The sequence below is a fragment of the Sylvia atricapilla genome, chromosome 1 (assembly GCF_009819655.1).
Source record: "Sylvia atricapilla isolate bSylAtr1 chromosome 1, bSylAtr1.pri, whole genome shotgun sequence".
In the NCBI taxonomy this organism is placed as follows: domain Eukaryota; kingdom Metazoa; phylum Chordata; class Aves; order Passeriformes; family Sylviidae; genus Sylvia; species Sylvia atricapilla.
The window spans coordinates 19,159,877-19,184,917 of NC_089140.1; the positions used below are offsets into that span (position 1 = coordinate 19,159,877).

Sequence of the window (25,041 nt, forward strand, 5' to 3'; positions counted from 1 at the left end):
GCAAGAGCCTTGACTGCAATTCCCAACTCCTTCTGCTGCCCCAGAGGGAAAAAGTTGTCATCAACATGTACTTAATGATAATAAATTTCTTTCTGAGCTGTAAATTACGTTTTTTTACAAATGTAAAAATGCAGTGTACACACGTCACCTTCTGTGGGCAGGCTGGTTGGAAGGTGGGAAGTGGTGGATCCTCTGGTGGTTGTTAAAACTCTGAACCTTGTGGTGGTTGGCAGGAGGGTTGTGGTGGAGTACAGAGGTGTTTCAGTTGTGTCTATATTCTTCTCACAAATCTTATCCTTTGACTGTTGGGAAACAGCAGAAAAAAGGAAGTGAAAATTAATTCTCAGTGGAAAATGCCAAGAATGAAGAATTTAATCATGGACAAGTTGCTACGATAAAAACAGTAAGAATAGACACTCTAGATCAAGAAATTTTCAAGAGCTTTTTCTTTTAATTTTCTTTTTTTTTTCCCCTTTTCCCCTTCAAGTCTCTATGCAGCATTCAGTAACATGTATTTTTTCATTTATCCGCAAAATTTACAACTTTTAATTGTTAATGACAAGGTTTCATAGTCACCCAAGTCTTTCAAACTTGTTACTTCCTTCAATCAGAGTTTAACATGTAAGTTTATAATTCAGATTTTCATTCTTCTGTTATGAAAGATCACTGCCATCAATTCAGGTGACACAAAATATGTTAAAAAAGATATGTGAGAATTAAGTAGTAGCTCTTCATTGTGAACAATGTGTAGTTAACTGGAGCATTTAATTGGACTTTACATGTAATTATCACAAAGGAACACACATATATGTGTAAAATGTGTGCATTTATTCAGCCTATAGAATATCTATTTACTACAATAAAAAAATCCATTGACTACACACCTATTAATTCTACATAATATTAAAATGTAATGTATTATTTGTACATATAAACCCATACAAATAGATATACAATTATAAAATATAATTACTATAAAATATAAATGACAAAATTTAATAAAAATATTATAATATAATAGCACACTGAAAATAACAGTTGCCATCATATAATAATTTAATATTTATTTGCAAAAATAAAATAAATGACAATTTTGCATGGGCAAATATTTTGATACAAATATAGAGTCTGCTTGCTCTTTTTTTTTTCTCCCATGTTCTGGACATTTTTAAAATTCTGAAGATGCAATGAATAATTTCTTTTATGGTTCACACAGATTTGCAGGAAAATACATCCAATTATCTTTCAGCAAATATGGGAACTGCATCTAACTCTTGTTGTTCCCATTCATTTTAATGAGATGTGGAGCCCTGCACACATTTATCTCATTTTATTGAAATCTGGCTGTCAAAACACATTGGTCATTGCCTTTCTTTTAATGCACACAGATATTTTATCATTCTTTGTTTTACCAGAAACTATTTATTACATTACAGAATTTTATCAGTACCTGCAGGATAATTATTCTTTAAATATATTTGTGTATTTTGAAAAATACTGTTAATTTCACTGATGCTATTTAGTTAAATTTTAGCTCAAAATCTTTACTAAAAATAAAGAAAGCTTACTGTGAGAATTCTCATTATTTATCCTCTTGAGCAAAGCACCTAAAACTAACCATTTTGTGCTAATTGTTGATCCTTCCTGAACTCTAGCAGCCAGCTCAGGCATAACTCTGGAATAGGTCAAGCAAGCTGTTGCTTCTACTCCAGAGAGCCTAAAAGCTGGACAGTGAACTGCCACCAAGTAGCCTGAAACTGTGCAAATTAAACTATTAATTCCTCAGATACACTTGGTGTATTGATAATTTCCTCTCAGATCATATACTAAACCTTGGAGCACATGCTGGACTGAAACAAGAAAGGAGAAGCAGAAGGGAATGTTAATGTCCTGCAGAGAAAAGTTTTTTGATATCTTAATTTGCAAGCAGAATTGAGTCCTAGCTAATTATAATCTGGATTAAAGCCATACAAGGGTTGTGCACGATAATAATACATGATCCCAGTAACTTTTTCTTATGTTCCTGAAGAGATTGCCCTCCACGAAAAATATCTCAGAAATTTTGCTTTCAAATCAGCTGGTGATAAACGGCAAAGCTGAAGCCTCAAGGCTATGTAATAAGGCAGTATGTAGGCTGCAGTTATTTTGCAATTACAGTTACAAGAAAAATAAATTTCTTCCATTAATATGGATTTATATTATTACTTCTCTTTGCTTTTACTGAAGATAAAACAGAATGTGCTTTTTTTAGCTAGACACCTGGGGCTATGTTTTGCCCTGGGTTTCACCTGACATTTCAGAAGGCCTATGTTGCTGAAACTCATGAGGATATTTAGCCTGTTCTGCAAAAATGGAAAAGTAACTGCTTTTTTATGGCCACCAGAAGATTAAAAGTGACGTAAGTTAATTTTTTCCTATTAAGACAATCACAAAATAGAAAAAAAAAACAAAAAGGAAAATGAAAACCAAAGCAAACCCCAAACAAAAAATGCTTGTAAAGGGTCTTTTCAACTGGAAGAGTATCATCATCATCATATTTATAAATGTTTGTTGAAAATGAACTTCTCTAGGAATACCCCAGATAAATTTCAGAGGAGGCTTATGGTCCCTGTTTGACAGCCCACCACTACCAGAGTCAGATATCTTTCTCATCCTCTCACTGCATCTCCATGAAAAGAAATCAAAATGCCATGTAGGCTGGTTGTGTGAGGGCTTTCAAATTTTTATTTCAATTATTATTTTTATTTTATCTCTTTGAATTAATTTGTGTAATTTCTTCTTTACTAAATGATTTGGCCAGATTTCCTAATCAGAATGCAATGTTTGTTTTTCACTTGAGGCTACACTGGCAAAGGGTTTTCTGAAATAGGGAACACCACAGTTTCTTCCTCTTTTCTGGCAAAAGTCAGAGATCTAAAAGAAAATCAGCACAGGGAGACTGTTTTTGAAGAGGCTTTCTGCTTTTTGGGGTTTTGTTTAATTAAAGTAGTTTCCAAAGGATAAAACTTTAGGTTATGTCCATTTTATTCCCTCAAATGGGGAGTCAAACTGCTCAGATTGTTCTTTGTTATGCCTTATAGGATTTCCCCTGAATGATAAATACAGTATGGCTTTGGCCTTGAAATCATGCTTTATAATCTGAATGCTTTAAATAAAAACATCATAACTATATATAAATTGCCTCTGAGGGGCTGAGGCTGTAAGCTACTGACATACCTCTTCAGGGCAGCCACTGTCTACCCAATCTTGTCGGTGACGATCAAATCCACTGGAGCATCTTTAAATCACAAAATAGATAGAAGTTGTCCAGATGGAAATAGGAGGAAAAAAAGAATAAAGGAAGGGAGAGGAACAGAACAGAGTGAGAGAAAGAATAAGTAAATGATACGATTTAAAATCGATATATTTTATATGGTATCACTTTTATTCAAGATGGTTTTGCTTACAAATATGAGTCACTCCTTTAATCCACTTCAGTGAAAGGTGTTTCAATGAATGAGACTTTTAGTTTTAAAATTTATTTTTCATTTTTAAATAGGAATATCTCCCTGGATAATTATTCTTAAGACATCACTGACACATAGCATTTTTAAGTTTGATGTCAACCATAGCCATGTAAATTAGTTTAATTATTGTTACCCAGACTTCTTAGCCAGGAAAATTTAATCCCACAAAGGATGCAGTGAACCAGTCACTGGGTCTATCAGGCAAAGTGATCTGAGACATCAAGACAGACATATAGCCATTTGATCAATGTTCACAGCTCCTCTGAACACTCTCTATGACAAATAGAGAACACTCTACAGCTGCTTCTATCTCCTCTCTAGAAGCAGAAAACTTAAATTGCATACATATTTCTTATCGAATTAGGTGAGTTTAATAACCTGTTTGCAATATCCTTTGTCTTTTGCTATATGTAACAAAGAAATTTTTACAGAATTTATAACACTTTAATATAATGATTCCCCTGGAAATCCTCATCTCTTAAGAGTATTACCAGTTATTGTAGAATAAGTTTGCGTTTCCTAGACAACAGACAGCATCACAAACAGAAAGCATTATTAAAATGGCAAGCAAATGACTAAACCATGATGTTCAGCTGTGAAGGAGATTCTTCTTGGTGTTTTTTTATTTTAATTTTTATTTATAGGGTATGTTTTTTTTGTTTCTGCATTCATTTCCTGCAGAATTTTGTTATGAGACAGTGTGATGTCATTTGGCAGCCATGGTGATAACTCACCTGAATGTATAAAACCCAACATTTTGCAGTCTTTTAATAAGAATGGGCAAGCAAATAAGTCCACTGTTATGGTTAGCTGCAAAGGGTTGTTTTGTTGTTTACGAAGAATTGAAAGATAACAAGACATGTCAAATACTACCTACTTCAACCAAAGTAACAGGTTCATTTAGAAGAATGGAACACCATAATTATTTTTATAGCAGGAGAGGATGTTACAAGAAGATGTAAACAATGTTAACAACACACTTGGGGTAAGAAACATCTCCATATAATTATTCTGAGCAGAATCTACAATGGCTTTGAGAAAAGATGTTGAGAAAAATGTTCATTCTCTTGTTATACCTGCATTGATCTACATTATGCCATTTGCAATATTACTAAAAGAAATCGCAGAATCAAAGAATTACAAGGTTGGATCATCGAGGCAAAGCCAGCCCTAACACCTCAACTAAACCACAGCATTGAGTGCCACACCCAGTCTTTCTTTAAACACATCCAGGAATGGTCACTCCTCTACCTCCCTGGGGAGACCATTCCAGTACTTTATTATCCTCTCCATAAAAAACTTTTTCCTAATATCCAGCCTGTATTTCCCTTGATACAGCTTAAGATTGTGTCCTCTCATTCTGTCAGTTGCTGCGTGGAGAAAGAGACCAACCCTACCTGACTGCAACCACCTTTCAGAAAGTACCCCAACACTAACAGGTGTCGATTTTCACACATTCTATAGCAACTGGATTCTCCAAATACACATTGCCATTAAGAGAAAAATGTTCAAACCAGAAATGTATTTCAGAGAAATACAGATATCTCCTTCCCAATGCATGAGGTCTCTAACAATAGGAAATCAATTGACACTGTCTGGAGCAAGTCCAGAGGAGAGCCACAAAGTTGATCACAGGGCTGGGGCATCTCTCTTATGAAGACAGGCTGAGAGAATTGGGGTTGTTCAGCCTGGAGAAGAGAAGGCTCCAGAAAAACCCTATACAGACTTTCCACACTTAAAGGGAGATGGAGAAAGATGGAGAGAGACATTTTATCAAAGCCTGTAGTGACAAGACATGGGGAAATGGTTTTAATTAAAAGAAAATAGATTAATATTTGATATAAGGAAGAATTTTTTACAGTGATGCTGGTGAGTCAATAGAATAGACTGTGTAAAAAATTGTGAATGTCCCATCACTGGAAGTGTTCAAGGTCTGGTTGCATGGGGCTTTGTGCAACCTTGCATCTAGTGCAAGATGTTTCTGCCCTTGTCAGTGGGGCTGCACAGAGTAATTTTTAAAGGCCCCTTTCAACCCAAACTGTTCTGTGAATAAAGACCACTGGAGAAGTGTTTTCTTGCTGAAGTGTGAGTGAATCAGTGCTATGCTGGGGGCTCAGTGCTGCTGCTCCATCTCTGTGGTGTTCTATCTCTGTGAGTATTTGAAAGAACAAGAAATCTTTAATAAGCAGAAAGAAAAGATGACATGGTATTCCAGGTATGAACAGAACTTTTTTTTTCCCCAGTCTCTCCTACTTTTCTCTAAAATTTGAAGAGCTTCCATTAGCAACTTCTGTGCCCATCTCTAAGCAGGACTGGACTGATTTTCCAGATGTACTGAATACTCATAAATTCATTACATTTTATTCATACTGCTCTGGCCCAAATCTAATCAGTATATCAGAAAATCAAGCCAAATATTTAGACATGAAATCAAGCTACTCCATAAATTCCTCCACTTGAGGAAGTACTGCAGTTACATATCTATGCTAATTCAACCTAATGTACTTAGAGCTAGTAGGGATTAACAAACCTAGATTTTATTTTATATCTAAATGGTGTAAAATTTAAGGGCCCAAAGATTAAATGAATGAAAATGCATGCCTGGTGCAGTCATTTACAGTTCTTATGTCTTTTCTTACAAACGAATGAATTATGTGGGTAACATTTTGGGGGTTAATTTTTTTTTTCACCAGGAATTACCCAACCACCAAAAACTGAACGCAACATGCAAGGACTTGGAATGGCTCCTTCAAACGTGAGGCAGTCTTGAGAAGACTCTGCCTTAAAAAAAGGACATTAAACTGTGGGCACTGCTTATTTAATGTTTCCACTGATGCATAGTGAGTCCAAATAATATCAGAAAGCTTTATCAGCAATGAGATAGTTTCCTGGCAAACCTGTTTGTGAACTTCCTTTGGGGCATATATCACTTGATGTCAGCCATAGAAGCTACTATTGTTGCAGCCTTGTTGAGTTAGAGTTCTGGAAACTGTCATTTCAGTGCAGCACCCACTTTACTGACTGCCTTTTTAAGACCTTAATTTAGTAGCGTGGTGATAATTCCCTGTTGCCATTAAAACATTGGAGCAGATTTGATTTGCTGTGCTGCTTATGCCATCTGTCAACACGGCTATTTTATAACAACTTCACTTTAAAGTGGTGACTGAACCCAGCCCCAAGGAAAGCAATAATAAAGATGTTCTAGGAAATGAAAATAGGGACATTTATGAAATGCAAGGAATTTCAGGATTTGTGTGGAACTCTGGAGTACCAGTTCAGGGAGGACTGGGAGAATGAACATAGCAATGATGACTTGGCACAACTAATGCAGCTGAGTCTGAGAAACAAGAAAGCTGTTAGAATCCTTTTAGTGAACTGTATGTAGCCAGAAAGGAGTTGGAGATGCCATCCTATTTACCAAATGCCATTTACCAATATTTGGCAGAGAATACTTGGAGGAAAAGAAGTGTCCACTCAGTGCAGGACATGAAATGCTTTGCTCCTTTTCTTAAAGAGAGTTCAATGAGGATTAACTATGATGATAATAATAATAGAGATAACCTGAATACAGAAAATTCATCAGGGTTTAACCTAGAGAAGATAGAAACATAGTGGAAAATTATTGGGAAGTAAAGGGGAAAGTCTGTATGGAAAAACCTTTTCTCCAGTTTTAGCTGGAGTATGACAATCTAGAGTATTGAAATGCACAGCACATGTCATTTAAACCAATCATTTCCTACTATTTTTGCCGCTGTAAAGAGCTTGTAAAGAACAGATTTTTTTGGAAATGAAAGGCATTCCAGAAATCTGAAATGATTTTGTAAATACCATGTAATGATTTAGTTCAGTTAAAAGGTTTACTAACTCAGCTAAATAAAAGCTTAATCTGTAAAATTAAATAGAAAATTGAAGAGGCAGAACTCTTTTCTGATTTCAACCATTAAGGAAGGACCATCACATTATGAAAAGATTAAGACAGTTGCTAGGATGTTTGAATTACTAAAAGAAGGATTAGAACATTTTAAAGTGGAATTTCTTTCCAAGGTGAAATAAGAAGTAAAAAGAAATATATATAAATACATATACACTAAGTAAAAAAATATATAAATATATATATATACTATTAAAAAATACTGGAAGTTTGTGTCTGTCCAACTGGAAAATAACTCTAATCATAGAGTGATTTTGAAGGACAAAATGTTTATCTTTATGCTTGGTCTGGTTTTGCCTCCCTTTACCACAGAGCAGGCTCCTATTTGGTTCCTTCACCCCTCAAACATCACTTTCTTGCTGCACCGTACTGTCTGGGGAAAGACTGAATTTTCCATCCCTTGTTATTTGCCATTTTCAAGTGCAGAACTTAATCACAGCTCGAAATGCTTATGAAGTTCAAGTGAAGTGTCACTGTGAGTGACTATGGTATGCATTTGTAGGATATTTGAATAGCATTTGTGCTTATCACTTAGCTCAGTACTCATATAGCTGAATTCTAGCATAAATATGTTCTCTATATTTATCCTTTACCTAAATATTGCTTAATTAAACTGTACTTCAGAATAGGATGACAATTTGATTATTCAGAAGAGGATTTGCTCCCATCTTGCTCTTGTAAAAATAGCAGAACACAAGGATTTTGAAAGTAAAATCAGCCTGTACTATTTTATGAAAAATTTGAATGTTATGAAAGCATAGTTAATAGTTGATGAAACACTGAATCACACCATTGTCTTAACAATGTGTGCTGCTCAACATTTAAAACGTTCAGGTAAGGATAAAGGTGATCAGAGTGGAACAGATTTCAGCAGTCAATCTTCAATCTGACAGTAGTTCCACAATTTTATGGGATGAGAAGTTTGGTAAGCTGCAGCTTCATGTTCTGTAAAATACTCCTGAAATATCAAGTAAACATAGAAGTAAAAGATGTTAAAACTCAAGCTGTTATTTTACAGAAAGGGACTAAACATGCATAAGCTTCAATATTTGTAACTGACACAACATTTGAATAGTCAGTAGGAAATAAAGACTCCCACAGGGAATTCTTTCTGTTGAAAGAGGCTAAGAATAAAAGTGGGATAAAAGAAGTAAGTTTTATTTTCAATTCCACTAGAAAGAAAAAGATGAATTTGTGGTGAAAGCGAGACTTGGCAGAGTTCTGATTAAAGAAGAATAGGAGGATATTTTCTATAAACTTACTGTCAGCTACAACAATAAAGGAAACATGCTGAAAAGAAGATAAAGAATAAAAAATATCCTTTTGCTAAAGGCTCTGCTTTGAACAGTTAGAAGTAAAAAGATAGTGTAAGAGGAGGACCCTAGAGTCAAATTCATGAGATTATGGTACTGGAATTTCCAAGAGAATCAGCAGAAATTTATATCAAATGTGTTCTCTGGGAAGGAGCCACACTGAGATTAGTCCCTCACACTAGATTACAGTCGCCAGTGCTTTGACTTTGTGCCTTAGTACCTGCACAAAGTGGGCATAAAGAGCTAATAGCAACAGAATTTAGCAGAGAAATCTGAACATTGGCATTGCTATACGTTTGGCACACAAGTAATTTCTCAGGGTTCGAGGCAAAGAGCTCTGAAGTACTACCGCATGTACTTTAAATTCTGGTTAGTGATCCTAACAAGCACAATTTAGCCCTTCTTTCCAACACGATTGTTGGAACTATTTTCTATCTTTGAATATTCAGCTGAAACTGACAATATATCAGAAGTACTGTTAAGTGTTGCATACCCATTGATTTAGTCTAATTTTAAAAATAAAAACATGGAAGTTGCCTTTGGAGAATATATTTCATTTTCCACTTTAAAGATAAGGAAACAGAACATAGGAGACATGAAATGATCAGGTGAGATAACACAGAATTTGTAACAGAACCTAGAATTAAATCCAGATTTTCTGAAAACCAGATGAGCGCAATATTTCACAGCTTCTGTGTTATACAGACATATGAACGGTAGAACTGGGAATTAAATGGAAAAACATCTAGTCTCAGGTGGTGTGTATCGAGACACATATCTTATTCACACATTGCTCATGCTCTCTTTTTTATTCAAGTACTTTAACTGGGATTTTACCCCCTTAAAAAAACTCACCCTGATAACATTAACAACTAGTAGAGTCCTTGTGACAGGAGAAAAAGGACCTGGTGCCCAGAGGTGGTATGAAAGAGGGCTGTTCACACATCTGTTATCACACATGAACTCCAACTGATCATATAGTGTACACCACGGCTGATTCACTACTGCAGGGCATCAGCATCTGAGCTGCCAGAAGAATTGCAGCAATGGTTTGGTTACTGCTGGGTTGCTGCTCCTGCTGTATCTCATTCACAACTCTAAAAAGATTATGAACTCAAAGGAAGTAGGAGTTATGATAGGCAAAGGAGGCCTGGAGTGCCAAGGTCGCTCTGCATAATCCAATGTTTATATGCTTTTAATGGTATGTGAATTGGGGCTAAGAGAAACACCTTCTGTTAAAACTCAGTGAACTCTTCAGATAGAGTGCAAAAGAAGGAAGGATGTGAATCATCCTGTAACTGGTTATGTTCAAAGCAACTTAAAGTTCTGAAAATTGTTTCCCAAATCAATATCTCAATTGTGTCTCATTTTTAATTCTAAAAGTGAGTCCAATTCTGAAGTCAACATTGTCCCAAATCAGTATCTTAATTGTGTCTCATTTTTTGTTCTAAAAGTGAGTCCAATTTTGAAGTCAACATTGATCAGGAACAGTAATCAAAAGAGATTAAAAAAGAATTACAGAACAGTTGGGGCTCCTCAGTTTCTTAATTAATGGTACCTATTGATATTCATTGTGATATCCAGTGATTTCATGAATGTATTATGATAATGCAGATATTGGAAGATAGATCTGAATAGAGGGGGAGCTGAAGATGGCATTTAAGGAAGAATACTGATAAAATTTCATTCATTTGCCTGAAGATGGGAATATCTTCTACAAGGACATGTTAGAGAGCCCCCCAGTTTATGTGACTGGAAAGATTGAGAAATATATATGCTTTAAAAAAACTGAAGACTATGTTGGGAAATGGAGCAGTTTGCTTTAGTATGCCTTAATCTCAGATGATCCAAAATTTACGAAGAGAGATATCAATTTTAGATTTATTTAAATAAAATTTTTGACAATGTTACATAAGAATATATGTTTAGTAATATGTAAAATGTAAAATATGCTAAAAAAAAAAAGACTTTTCATTCATGGTATTTCATTATAGAATGATATCTAGGAGACAATGAGGCAAATATCTCAATGATGCATAGTTTATACTGAGCAGTACAGCCATAAGAGGTTAGCACTTCTGGAAAGCAATTAAGACAATTGTGATCATTCTATCTATAGTAGTACAATAAACATGGCCAGAAATGTTCTTTGGCACTGAAGACTGCTGGCACACAATGGCCTATGCCTGAACAAGCAAACCGTCTCAACCTTGAAAAGGAGGAGGCTGCACAGAAATAGCCATCTGGGAATAACCTTTGGAACAGTCCAATTCCTGCACCAAGCCTGGGAACTGTTCCGGACAGTGCTCCTGGGCATGGACTGAAATCACACCAGGAAACAACACAACTGTTTTAGTGGCACATACAACTGTTTTACAATGCCCAAAAAGCTTTCCAAGCAATGCTTAATGTGCAATACTATGTAAAAAGACACTTTGTATGAGAATATGAACTATGCTTGTACAAGTGACTGGCGCTACCATTCTGCACTACATTTCAATGAAACATGAGAAAAAGAAAATTTGATAAAATGCAAAAACTTATTATTTATTTTACTTATATTTCTTATATTACTTATTTATCCTTGTTTTATTTATTTCCCTTGTAATGAGAATGAAGGAAATTAAAAGTGATCATAAAAAATTTGGTGCAAGTTAGATTTTTCCATAGTAATGCGGTGGGTTGGTTGCTTGTATGACAGGAAAAAAAAGAATCTAATACTTCCAAAAAGGAGATTAACACTTATCCTAAAAGTTATCCCAGAGTCAGGTGTGATAATCTGGGCTACCTGTTTTCACAGATGTGCCCTGAGTTTTGACATTTCTGAAATGTTTGTTCTCAGTTTCTCTGCTTTCACTTTTTTTTAAACACATGGAATAAGAAAAGAAGGGGACCAGCTGAGAAAACTATTACCTAGGCCAACAATTTAGGCTGCAGTGGGTAGGTAGTATCTGGCTTATCCATTTATAAATCTTTGCTGTAACTGAACTTGCATGAAAAATCATCCTAAAGGCATAAAACTTGGGTTGGCCAAATTTGTGCATTTTGTAATACATCATTTTTGGGACAGAAAAAAATGTCCCATTTTTTCATCTATTGTAAGCAGTACAGTTGATTTATTTCAGGCCATTGGAAAAGGAGATAAGATATAGTGCAAACCAGCAGTAGCACTGCCCTATGCACAGCAATGCATAAAAGCATTGCAAAATGAACAATGGTGGGTAATGGAAGTATCCTGTTACAGTACTATCCTATCGTTTTTAAATTGCAAATGCATTTACGACTAGAAAAAATAATTAGTTTCATTAGGAGCAGCTATAATATATATTTGGCTCAGAAACTGCTGTTGTGGGGCCTAACAGCTCTTGAGAAACTTAGAATCTACTTATGTTTGGGTTTTTTTTTCCTTTAACTTCATATTAGAACTGTGAATGTATAATATGTTCAAAGTCAAAATATATATCCTGCCATATTTAGTAAGAGCAGTGACCATGAACTATTTTAGAGTCCACTGTCATCATTAGTGGAAGACAGTCAGCTCAGTAGCACAGGAATAGTAGCTATCACAAAATAGTATAAAGAACTGTACATGATTGTCAACAGAGAGAGAACTGGATAAAAATATCAGTAGTTTAGCAAACAAAGATAAGAGTTACAAATTAATGTTATTTATGTTAAGAAAATATAGCAAATTTCAGAGGTGTGAAAAAGATATAATTTGGGACTTTACCCACAACATGAAATGGAAGAAAGCCTGATTGTCAAGAAGATAACCTAAGGAGATTAGAAACAATGCTGTAGACATGATGTCAAGTTATCTCATTGTTTTTTTGGAACAATACATTATAGTGAGACAACCAATGAGAAGTTTGTGACCCTGACTGTGCTCCTCTGTCTCTGAATATGGGTTCATACAGCAGAGGTTCCTATCTGAAGATGTCAAAACCTTCTTCAATGTTTCTTTGAAAGCAGGTAAAGCAGGTACAGTTTTTACCTTATGTCATAACCTCTCTTTCAGTACTTTTAAGCAGTCTTGTGTCTAAGTAAGTAACCTAGCTTTTCTAATTTCTCATTTGTGTTCTGTATTCATTTATTCATCGTCTACCTGTATTTCACATTTCACATATTATGAATATACTAACCACTTTGTATTACAATTTACTTAATGCAGTGTTGCTAAGTGTAAGTATTTTAAATTTTTATCAGAAAAGACAGCTTTATTTGAAATTTGAATGTCCCTTGAATTCTTTGTATTATACAATTAAAGCCTAATAGTTATGGTAGATGACCATTTGAGGCATTTATTTGGGAATCAGAAAGTCTATAATGACTTGAGTAGGAACTCATGAGAGAGAGAGAGAGACAGCCTATCACACACAGAATGATGACTAGAAGTGTGAGTCAAGTTTCTTAAATATCTAGGATATGTATAAATTGCATCATAAGGCATCTGTGGAACCCTGTCGTGGGTGAGTGCCACCTTTCAAACAAATTCAAACATTCAATTTGTTTGAATTCCAACTTAGGTGTTAATGTAAGAAATCAACAGATGAAAATGGAACCAAACCGAAAAGAATTTTGGGCTGCAATGTGACTGAATGTGGCCTAGTTCTGTCAGAAAAAACCCATTTAATCCCAGAGTAAATGCCTCTCTAATAGGGCACGGCAATACACACTGGAATGGCTATCATGCTCAGGATAAACAAACAATGAGGAATTAAATCTGCACTAAGCTCTCCTGTGATTTGAAAGATTTATGACTGGCACAGAAATTTCAGTTCTAGATATGAGTGGTTCATCAAAGACTGAGGTGGGCTTTGTCTTACTGTTCTAATGCAATAAATGAAGAATTAAATGTTACCAGTATTTAAAAAATTGTAGCAGAAGTTTCTAGAAAAAATAATTGTACTACTGCCTATCTTTATAGTGTTTTGTCATTATGGTGTCTTAGATGCATCTGTGAATTTAAACATGGAAATGAAATACAGATGTTGTCATTTTCTTTCAAAATACATCAGCAAAATTAAGTATTATTCAAGGTATATATAACAGTCTCCCATTCCTCATCTCAGTGAGATTTAAGGGCTTAACTGTCCTCTGTATCTTTGATAACTACTTCCTGCATTTATAAAAAAACCACCTTAGGAATGTCATATATTTGGTAACAGACAAACTTTAACTCAGACATGAGACAGACTTTACCTGAAGGTCTTAGAACAGTCCAGACATTGGTCCTTTCCATATTAACTGCGATATCTATGTCTTGTCTACAAGCTGTGTTGCAAATTTGGATATCATGGAAACCTCCACAGTGGATAATGAACAGAGTCTCTAAGCTCCAGAAGACAAAACAACAACTCCGGTAAAAGATGTTACTGTGAACCTCTAGTTAGTGAAAACAGTCTCAAATTTTGAACGACAAGTGTTATTGCAAGAAACAGGTATATAGAATATTAATAGTGGAGTGAGGTGTCTTAGATGAATCACTGTGTTTACATCAAAATGCTTCCCCATCTTCAGGTCCAGGTTTAATTTTTCTATTAAAATATTTAATAGAAATTATTTTAACAGAAATACTAGGATTTCAGACTAAAAGAGAATTGAAGCAATCTTCTGCTCCTCTTCTAGAAATAATCTGAAGCTCTATAACCCAGCCTTGAACTTCTTAAAAATCTGCATCAGTTATGAACATAACTATTGTCCTCATGCTGTTCTGAATTATTCAGGAAAACAAAGCAAGGTATGCATATGTGTGACTAATGCTGCAGCTGCAAGAAAACTGGCTATTTCCTGTATTAAAGCAGGATTCAAATTTACTTGCTTAGATATTAAATCTATTAATGTTAGGATCAGGATAATTTTATGGAGCTGCTGAGAACATCAGTGAGTACACTGCAGAAGAATGTGGGGAGAAAAGAAACTTGGGGAATGAATGGTCTTGTCTTGCACTGACTTGTACTAAACCCCTGAGAGCTAGTGCATGATCACTGGGTTTCTGCTCAGAGGCTGAGCTTTTTAGGTTTGTTAGTATTAATCATAGGAATTATTCCAGACAATTTGGGCTTGAGGGAATTTCAGAAATTCCACAATAATTCGACTGACTCCAGCTACTATCAAATTCCACCAACTTACAGAAAACTTAGAAAGGCTGGTAATGTGCTGTTTATCCATCTGAGATTCTCAGTGAATTGCAAATTCCTCTGTCGGCAGGCTAACCTTCAATAAAAACATGTTGTGAGCTCAGGATCATCTATGTTCCTTAACAATACTTTCCAATGTACTGTTATGTACATTTTACTGATAGGTACATCTTTATTATTATTATTTTTAAGTGTACCTACAGGGTCACTGGAGTTAATGCTCTCTTCTAAACAGAACTGCCATCCCACTTGAGAATATCTATTACTGTAATCTTGTGAGGCTTTTTTCATCAAACAATGCCATCACTGAGCTCATTCTTATTTGAGAAAATGCTTTGTTGGTGAGACACTTTTGTGCCACTGTCTTTTCTTGCTTTAATCCCATCAGGCTTGCCATGCATACAAAAGTCTTAATTATTGAATGCTAATTTCCTAACAGTTTCTTGCAGTGCATGAGGGCAAATTAGCTTGTCAAATTATGAGCAAGCACCTTGGAAAGTATTTGAAGAAGTTGGGTGTGGAGCAATTTTCTGCTCAATAAAGTATAGATCTACTTATTGTATTGTTTCTATCAGTAATGTATCAGGACTGACAAATTTACACATTAATTCTTGATACATTTGTTGCACTTGATTAAAAAGACCAACTGCTGTCTCAATAGAACATTTAAAATAAAAGAAAAATATGTTGCATTCTAGAGCAAACTCTGACAGACAACCATACTTTCTTATTCTCAGGTCTGCAATATGATTGCTTCATAATTGAAAAAGAAACCAAATACAGGCTAGAAAAAAGTACTGCCAATACTTTTCATTTGTCACAGGGTAAATGTGACCTAATTCAACAACCTGATTGTTAAGATCTGCATGTAGGACTCAGCTATATTTTCATAAAAACTCCTCCAGCTGTGGTGGCACACAAACATCCAGAATTTGGGCACATTTTTTTGCTTTGTCTGAAGCAGGGGTATGATCAGCAAATTCATGAAGTCAGACACATCGATAGAATGGAATATATTTAACAGAATAAACTATATTTTAAACCTCTAGCCTTTCAAAAGCAACGAAAATGAGATTGTGCTTGTAATTTGTATATGAAACTATTACATTGAATGGATTATATATGCTCCCTCTGGTGGTTTACTTAATCCATAGAAATGTTTTTTTTTGTTTGTTTGCATTTCAGTGGCTAAGGTACTGTGACCAATTTTAAAATAACACCACACTACTGTCAGTTAAATAGCATTTGGATAAAAACAGCCTGAGTACAAACCAGCCAGTCTTCCTCCCATCTTTTAATTTGCAATGGAACTATGAAATATTTCTGAAGCAATTTAAAAAACAAACAAAGAAATCAAAACCTTAAAACTTCAAGTATTTAAAATGAGGAAGTATTTAAAAGTCAGCATTTTGAACCAACATTGAGGCTTTTTGATGGAATGATAACATCAGTGGTGAAGGGAATGTCAGTGCTTGTTTGGAATTCGGTAAGGCCTCTGGCACAGTTCCCCATAACATCCCTCCTAAAGATTTGGTGGTTGGATGGTAGAGTGGATGAGGAACTGGTGAGATGTTGGCATCTAGAAAGTGGTGGTCCAAGGATCAATGTCCTGATGGAGATCAGTGACAAGAGATCCCTCAGGGGTCTGTACTGAGATCAGTGTTATTTAACACTTTATCAGTGACACAGACTGCGGGGTCACCCTCAGCAGGTTTGCAGATGACACCAAGCTGAGTGATGTGGTTTGCCTTTCCCAGCTCTCCAGTTGAATCCACAACCCTTGTTGTGGTGTCAGCTATCCAATAACAGCTGAGGAAAATGTAGCTATCAAAAAAAATAAGCTATGTGCTTCTTATTTGGATTTAATTACTTTCTTTTGTAAATCGAGAGGCTTCTCTAGTCAGATAGAATAGCAATTATTTTTATGGTTTCATAAATTCTGTAGGGAAGGTGCTTTGCTCAGTTGATAAATATTTTAAGTTACGTAAGACTGTTATAAATACTACAATATTTGAGTCAACACTTTTTAAAATGAAAACAGTTCCTGTCAATCGGGATATACAGACAAACAAACAAAAACCATAATCCTTTTCTTCTACCTGATACTAAAAATTTCCAGACATAAACTCATATTTGAAAGTTAGCCAAACATGTTTCCAATTTCCCTCTAAAGGAAGAAGAACAAACAAGACATTTCAAACTTATCCATAAGTTCAGAAGACAAGTAATAGGAATTTTTAAACCTCCCTTACCATAAGGGCACTATGGAAAACTGTCACTTCATATTTCAACTGTAACATGTTTTCTTAAAAAATGCAGGTGCCTAAAGAATCTCCATTCCCTGCTTTCCAGTTTATCAGCATGGAATGCAAAACAACTTGTTTCTTTATTACCTGCTTAGATGGGAATAGTGATTATCATAATAAAAGATTAGAAGTATCACGCCTTAAATCACATTACTGCTACTATTCCCAGACACATTTCTGATTTTTCACTTTGCTCAGAACACATTCCATAAGCCCCAGCTATAACCTGGTCATTTACACAACTGGTGCTATTGTTGGCACACAGGATTAAGCATTGAAGTAAAATGCACCACAAATGGGATTCTTTCATTTTTTTAGCTCAGGATTGCTTTAAGAATATAAGAAGCTTTGGGAGCTGTTCATACACACAAGGGTAGTATGACTCCCTAAAGTGCATGGAATGTCCTGGCTCATCACTGCACTGAAAAAGTCCAGGAATTTTCAGTCTTTCAGGGCACTTTTCAAACCAGAGTTTGCACTCTATGGGTCAATACCATAAACTGGTATGATTTCAAACCACACTATTCAATGCATCCTTTGGAAAACAGAGACTCTTAAGGATAAGAGTGCAAAATCTCACTTTCCAGACCCTGGCAGGTACCCAGCACGGTTGCCTGGAGAGCAGTGCCAAAAACTAATCCAGAGTCTCCAGGCAGCCAGTGACTGGGGAGAGTGGAACTGGTTTGAGCTGGAGACATGCATGGAAGTTTCAGTGCTCAGGCTTACACACCTCCTCATCTAATGGTCCATTCTCCAGGGGAGACTTGTTTTCAGAGGATCAATATTCACTTAACTCCTGTGCCTCTGGGGGTTCTCTGATCACTGACAGACTTGTCTCAAGACAGTGTCACCCTTACTGAGTAGAGAAGCTTCATGGTGCTCCCATGGGGGATTTCAGTGCTGAGCCCTGCTTTGACTCATCTGAAGATTCTTTCTCATACAGTGTTGGAGCCTTAGGGAATTTTTGGTCCCAGATACCTAAATCCAGAATTTGGTAAAAATCTGCTTTTAGTACTGCTCTCCTATTCTGTGCAACTTCTCTTGAACACCTACATGAGTCTGCCAGCAAAGCATCCCTGTGGATCCAGATATTAGGCTTTTGGGTGCCCTTGGTATATGGCAGGCAGTTTTGAGGTTACAAATTTGAATATATGTACCAGCAGTGACAGATGAGTAAAGCTATTATCTAAACTGTTTACAGCTCCTACCCTTAGTACTACAGCACTCCAGTTCCTTACCATCAGTGTTGGAGTGATGGTACCACCCCAAACCTGACTGATGTTGCAGGTACTGGGAGATACTTTTATCCTGTACTGATAAAGTGAAGCATGACACATTCATAGCCTGAGTCTCCAGCATGCACAGATTGCCAGAATGTGCTTTTTGTCTGCTTGTTTCTGAACACACTGAAATATCAGTTTCATTCCACTGCCCAAATCTGAGGCTTTCCTGAAGTTTATCAAAATAAAACCATCAATATCTAGGGAATCTTTATTTATTGGACAATCAACTTCAAATATTTTCAAGGGAACTCACTATTTCAGAATATGCAAACAAGTTTTACAAACTGAAGTTATAAAGTAACAGCAAGGTGGCCTTAAAGCTTCCCAAAACCTTCCTAGAAAATGACATCTCTAATGTGCAGGCTATACCAAGTGTAGTGTATATAATCATTTTCAGATGCTGAAGAAGATGATATAAACAAATCTAACACTAATGAATTCTCTCAATTTTTACATGTCAGGAGGTCAGAGATAATGAAGGGTAAATGATCCACATTTCAGCCACTGGTGACCACCATGGGACAGATGCTAAAGTGTTTCAAGTGTTTTATAGACATAGATACTTGTGTTGGAGAAAGTTAGAATAGCATTTTATCTTACATATTTATAGTTAATCTCCTTTTGAAGAGTTTTACTTCTGAAGCAGTTATGAAATATACGTAGTTCCAAAAGAAATCAGCTCCTAGGGGAATCCTCCATCTGCTGAAGTCAAAGGAAAATGATGAGCCTTTACTTCAGCCATGATAAAGTCATGTGACACACATCATAATGGATTTCAGGGTAGATAGTTTGATGACCCTCATGAAAGAACTAATGGTGATTAAAGATTGTAGAGAGTGCAGGAATAAAGGATTCAGCCCTCAATCACATCCAAAATGAACCTGCCTCTCCAAGCACTGCAGAACTTGCACAGCAGCTGGGCTGAAACTACAGGTAGGAAACAACCCAGTGCTGTAGGATAAAGCTGTTTTCATTGCCCACATGGGGGAGTAAAGTTTTTCTGCAATCACCCCACTCATCTGTTTCCTTGTGCAGCTGAAGATTTTACATAAAGTTTTGGAATTTTTTTTTTTCTTTTGTTTTGTTTTGTTTCCCAGAAACTGCTCTTTCCTGTGTGAATGATTCAATATGTGGATTAAATATGCTAGGAAAAAATGATATGCAAGATGGTGCTCCTGGTAGTAATGTTTCTCTGGCTAAATGGGGTAATAAGTTCCTAAGAAAAAGGTTTGTGTTTCCCAGGGGATATGTGTAGGCTTGTTACCCACATGGAAGTCTATCTGCTCAAGAATATCTCCTTTATAGCACCAAAGTACTACTGTGACACCACTAAAAGAACATCTCTGTGTTCCAGCATGTCTGACCCTCGCTACCTATTAGTGCTCTCAGAAGCAATCAGGCATTCTCCCTCTGCAGAAATCTGAGTGCTGGATCAGTGGGGAGATAATTGATACACTGAAAACCTGTCACTGCCTGTTCAAAGCCTTCTTCAGGCTTTTGCAACAAAGGCTAATTGGCTTCTCCACTCTGGAATTTGCCTACAGATAAGAGAGGCAGTTTTGGTTCCTCAACTCTTGGACCAGTGTGTCCTGTCAGATTTGCAACTGTGAAGCATTACTCAGGCATTGCTCCTAAGCATTCCTCCTACTTCAAAAAACCCTATAAGCACAAATTTAAAAGTGGACTGTAAATATTAATTTCTTTGTCCTCTAGGCACTTCTGAAATGTCTAAGTTAATACTTCATGGAATGCTTTGCCCTTGATTTTATCCCACTGCAGCAGAGCAATGTATATCATAACAGGAGATAAAAGTTTCCATTGATTTACAAGGCTGTTGACTGAAGAATAGTGACATACAGAAAAAGTTGAAGGATTGTGAGGTAGGAATTAACAACTTTCCAACCTTTATGATTTTTAACCATGTTATTAGATTTTCTTGCTGAGAAAATGCTTCTTCTTGGCATGCAAAGGAGTGTTATAACACAGCAAATTTATTTTTGAGAGGAACAAAACCACAACATGGTACTGAAGCAAACAATTCTGAGCACTCTCCTTTGAGCCAGACATTGCCACTGAGAATGGAATATGATTTTTTTATTCTGTATCTCTTGAAAATGAATATACATGCTGAGAAAGAACAAGGTAAAAGAAGAGAGGCACTAGATTAGAAGTCCAGAGAGAGTATGCAGAACTGGTAGAAAACTTTCAAAGCTGAGACAGAATGATTCCTCATCACAATAATCCTGCAATGTAACCACATATATCTTCAGTTTCCACATTTTGGAAAGCAAGTTGCCTCTTTTCACAAAATATTTAACTATTTATTATTTCAGATCTCCTTCTCCATAGAGATGAAATAGTTGAAATTGCTCATTTCAGAAACTGGAGAAGAGTGGCCAAGAAAGACAACGAGGCCTGAAGCAGACATCCACCAAAGCCATATTTCCAGAGGAAACACTAAACTAACAGATCAGGTGTAAAATACTGTATAAGGTGTTCTGGGAACTGGACCACAGCCTCTGGACCATGAAGAAACCAGTCTGATCTCACAGCTGGCCCTGCTTTGAGTGGGAGGTTAGCCTAAATGACCTTTTTCATTCTGAGCTATTTTATGACTCTATACACAATTCTCCATTTGCTAACACCTGTATGAACACTGTTCATCTCCACAGATAAAAATTTTATGGTATGACTTTTTTTAAACTACTGAAATTCTTGTGTAGAAGCATATTTTTCGTTTCCCTTTCAGCATCCATCCTTTTTCTAAAGAATCTTCTCCTGCTCCTGCTTTTGCTGGTAGTCAAACAATGTCCAAAGACAACCTACATGACGTGACAATGTCATTGCTGTCAGTAATGACCTAATTAATAGCAATAAAACTACTCAGTCTACCTTCTGCATCTTGCCAAAAGCACAAACATGCTGCAGAGTGGAGACAGCTGGTTTTGGAAAACAGTGCAGGACTACCTCACAGTATGCTCATCTTTGATCTCCACATGCAAAGCAAAAAGCAAGGCTTTCTTTGTTCAAACTTTAATTGAATAGAAATAGATGTATTCAGACTGTGTCATTTTCAGCAGTAAATTACACCTTGCCAGTTGTGAGGGGACAGCCACAAATGCTCCTAAAGGAGCAGAAGGAAATACAATGTGGCAATATGCCTGTTTCTCCTCCTGCTAAAGGTGAAGGATAAAATTAATTCTCCACAGTGAATCTGTGCCTCAGTGAGCAAAACACATTTTTCAGCAATTCCAGAACTCAGGAAACTTCAGAGTTTGGAAACTACAGAGAAACAAAAAGGATCAGAAGATTTGCCTGTTCTTCAGAAGAGGTCTGGATTTTACTCATTTAATGAAGTCATATAAGTGAGTTTATCCAAACAAAAATGAGAACACTGCTCACAAAGCAACAGGCCTTGCTCAAACAAAGCCAACAGAAACTCGGTGCTACAGCATCTATTGATGGGAGGAGAATGAAGCAATGGTAAAAGCAAGGAATCAGCTAAGGCTACCAAGAATTCATGCTGGCTTGCAACAGTTTTCTAGAAGTATTTTACCCTTGAATATATTTGGTATGTTTTCTATTACTTGATTTGTCTTAGCTCTAATTCTACTGAAAAGGTTTTTGCAAGACAAATGGGGAACAGAGTTACTTTTTAAGTGAGTGACTACAGGAGCTGCAGCTTAAGAAAACATAAAAAATGACCCCAGTTTCCTAATTCTGTGCTGTGTTCTTCAGCTATTTACCACTTTTCCAACATGATGTCAAAATATTGCACTATTTTAGAATGTTAATTACCTTTTCTTGTTTCACTATACATCCATTTCATACAAAGTATTTCTAAACCTAATCACTAGAGCTGAGGAGCGCAGCAACAATAAATCCATTATGACACTGCATTTTGTTTCAGAGAACTGGGATTAAATTTGTCATGAAGGTCAGTGAAGGTCAGTGAGTGAAAAACTTTTTGAAAAACTGCAGTTGCAGAGTTTACATTTTTCTGGCTGTGCTTCAGCTGCTCCACAGTCTAAATCCCTCCTGCCACGGATATGACCGTCCCTGTCCATGTGTCCCTGTCCATGTGTCCCTGAGAGGCTGAGGAGACCCAACACACCCCCTAAGTGTAATGACAGGTTAAAAAGAAAAGTACTCAGACTGTTTGGATGTGCTGGTCTCCCTGCTGTTAACATGGAAGTTTTTAGAGTTACATTAACACCTTGCATATTCATGGGGTTAAATTATTTTTGATGACTCCAATCATATAGGGAGAAAATATGATTTTTATTATGATCTCTTCTTCTTTTTTTACCTCAAAAGGATTTTAAAGTATGACTGAAGAAATAAGAACAAAAGCTTTACTCCTGAGTCAATTGTTTTGACTATTTTTGTCTAATTGTTGAAGTGAAATGTGACAATGATGTGTTGCTGGTGATCACACTTGAGATTTATGTTCATGTGAACGCATATATATAAATCCAAATATAACAACTTTTAATGCTGAATAACCTGTAGGCAATGGTTTTGGATAGCCTTTGAGCACAGCTCCATACCCATGAACACAAAAAAAGAATAAAATTCTTTTCTCTACCTTTGGAGTTTACTGCACCAGCTGCAGTTGAAGCCAATCTGGGCAGTGACACAGGGACCACAGCTGGTAAACTGGAGACAAGCTGGGATGTAGATAAACATGGATTATTATATTAGTCTCATATGTATTTCACATACAAAGCACAAAAGAATACATCTTCTGATAATATATATTTAGGAAGTCAGCAGGTTCACACACTTTAAAATAAGACCCTGACCCAGCCTATTACAATGCATTGCACAATTGCATACATAAAAGTACATTTCATCTGCGCTATTCCATTTGTATTCCATTTGTAAATGTATTACTACTTTCACAACTGTTCATTCAGCTTAATTTCTAGATTTTTATCTTTTTGCTCAAAATTAAGAATTTCCTTATATCTCTTTCTTCCCTGGCTCCACTGTTCTTTGGTGTTGCTAGCATTCAGACATAAGTAGGTAATAAGATAGACAAAAAATGTGCAAGAACTATAACTAGATTAAAAAAATAGATATGTTGCTCTTTTTACAGTAGGACAGTTGATGTTTTAAACCTTGAGATTTCTAAGCAATTTAATTTTACCTTGAAAAAAAAGAACCAGATGAACTGCAAAACATTTGGAGCCATTTGTTTGGGGATATGCCTTTGTGATGTGATGCACAGTACACAGAAGAATTGATGTTTGCATTGCAAGCATGAAAGCTTTTTTTTTTTTTTTTTTTTTTTTTTTTTTTTTTTTTTTTTTTTTTTTTTTTTTTTGTCTTCTTAAAGAAACACATTTAAAGGCAATATAATCATTCTTCTGAAAAAATGATTTGGCACAAATTTCATTCAGAACCTACTGGGAGCTATATACCTAACTAACTTGAGATACATGAGGATGAACTGGATAATGCATCATCCATATGGGAATCTAGTAGAGGATAAATGAATCTGTTTATGATTCCAAGTCCACAGATAAAACAAAATATTTGAAATCCTGTATGTGTTGCTGGGAGGGAGAGGGAGATAGATGCTTTCTAGATCTGGCTCCTGCTTGTGTAATGTTTTACTTACTTGGAAGAGGTATCATTTCAACAGCTGAGAGATTGGTAATTTTTGACATCTGTAGCTCCACCCTGTGGTATTCATAAATTGTTCTTCTGCGGACATCTGATAGGAAAGAAAAAATGAAATCATATTTTCTTATTTTGCTGCCTTTAGATTGCAAAAAAATGTGGATGTAATGAATGCACACTGTTCCTTAGGTGCACATATGGCATATTTTTTTCTCAAGAATATATTTTTAACTTTGAATATCACAAAATAACATGTAAAGATAGATAGAGAATTTTTCAGTGGAGAAATTCCTCAGAGCTGACAGAAAAGGTAGTTCTTCTGGCAAAGAATTATGAAAATGCTGAGTGTGCTCTCGATCATCTTAGTCATTGATTTAGGCAGAAATTCTAGAGAGTATACTGGCAGACATTTTAGGGTGTATTTCAAATGCATGCTTTCCTAAGACATTTTTCTCAGCTTACACACTTGAGAGAAATGCTTTATTTGCTCACTTTGTCAGATGTGCAAACAAAACTGATTTCATTGTTTAATCAAACTTGTTAGCTACAAGATGGCTCACATCTAAGAGTACCAGAATATATTTTCATATTATAACATTATATTAAAGAAGACAACCTTCCTAAGCAGCTGTTATGCACAATCTTTATACAGGCTGACTGCACCTGAGTTTCTCAATACAGAAATTCAATATAGTCAATGTACTGTTCTTAAGGACTTCGAACTCACAAGCACCTGTAGGATGCAAGCACAAGATAAATGTGAAAAAAATCACACACTGCTTCCCAGAACAATATCCTTTAAGTTGTTCTGAAAATTCCAGATTTTATATATACAGTTGCAACATAGACTGGCAAGCTTGTATATTTGAAAATCAAAAGTACAACCTATAACACCAATCTGACACAAAAATTGCAGCTTTCTGTGTGTGCTGGT

The 25,041-nt window shown here is 35.9% G+C and overlaps 1 protein-coding gene across 1 annotated transcript in view; it reads right to left on the reverse strand.

The window, feature by feature from the left end:
• The window catches only part of PLXDC2 (plexin domain containing 2), a 247,895-nt gene that overhangs the window by 27,540 nt on the left and 195,314 nt on the right, over positions 1-25,041 (reverse strand). Inside the window, exons 8-11 of the mRNA XM_066316433.1 lie at positions 24,106-24,201; positions 23,068-23,149; positions 3,217-3,277; positions 149-302 (exon numbers count right to left, since the gene is read on the reverse strand). Coding sequence (XP_066172530.1) covers positions 149-302; positions 3,217-3,277; positions 23,068-23,149; positions 24,106-24,201 — 393 coding nt within the window. The remainder of the gene's footprint in view (positions 1-148; positions 303-3,216; positions 3,278-23,067; positions 23,150-24,105; positions 24,202-25,041) is intronic.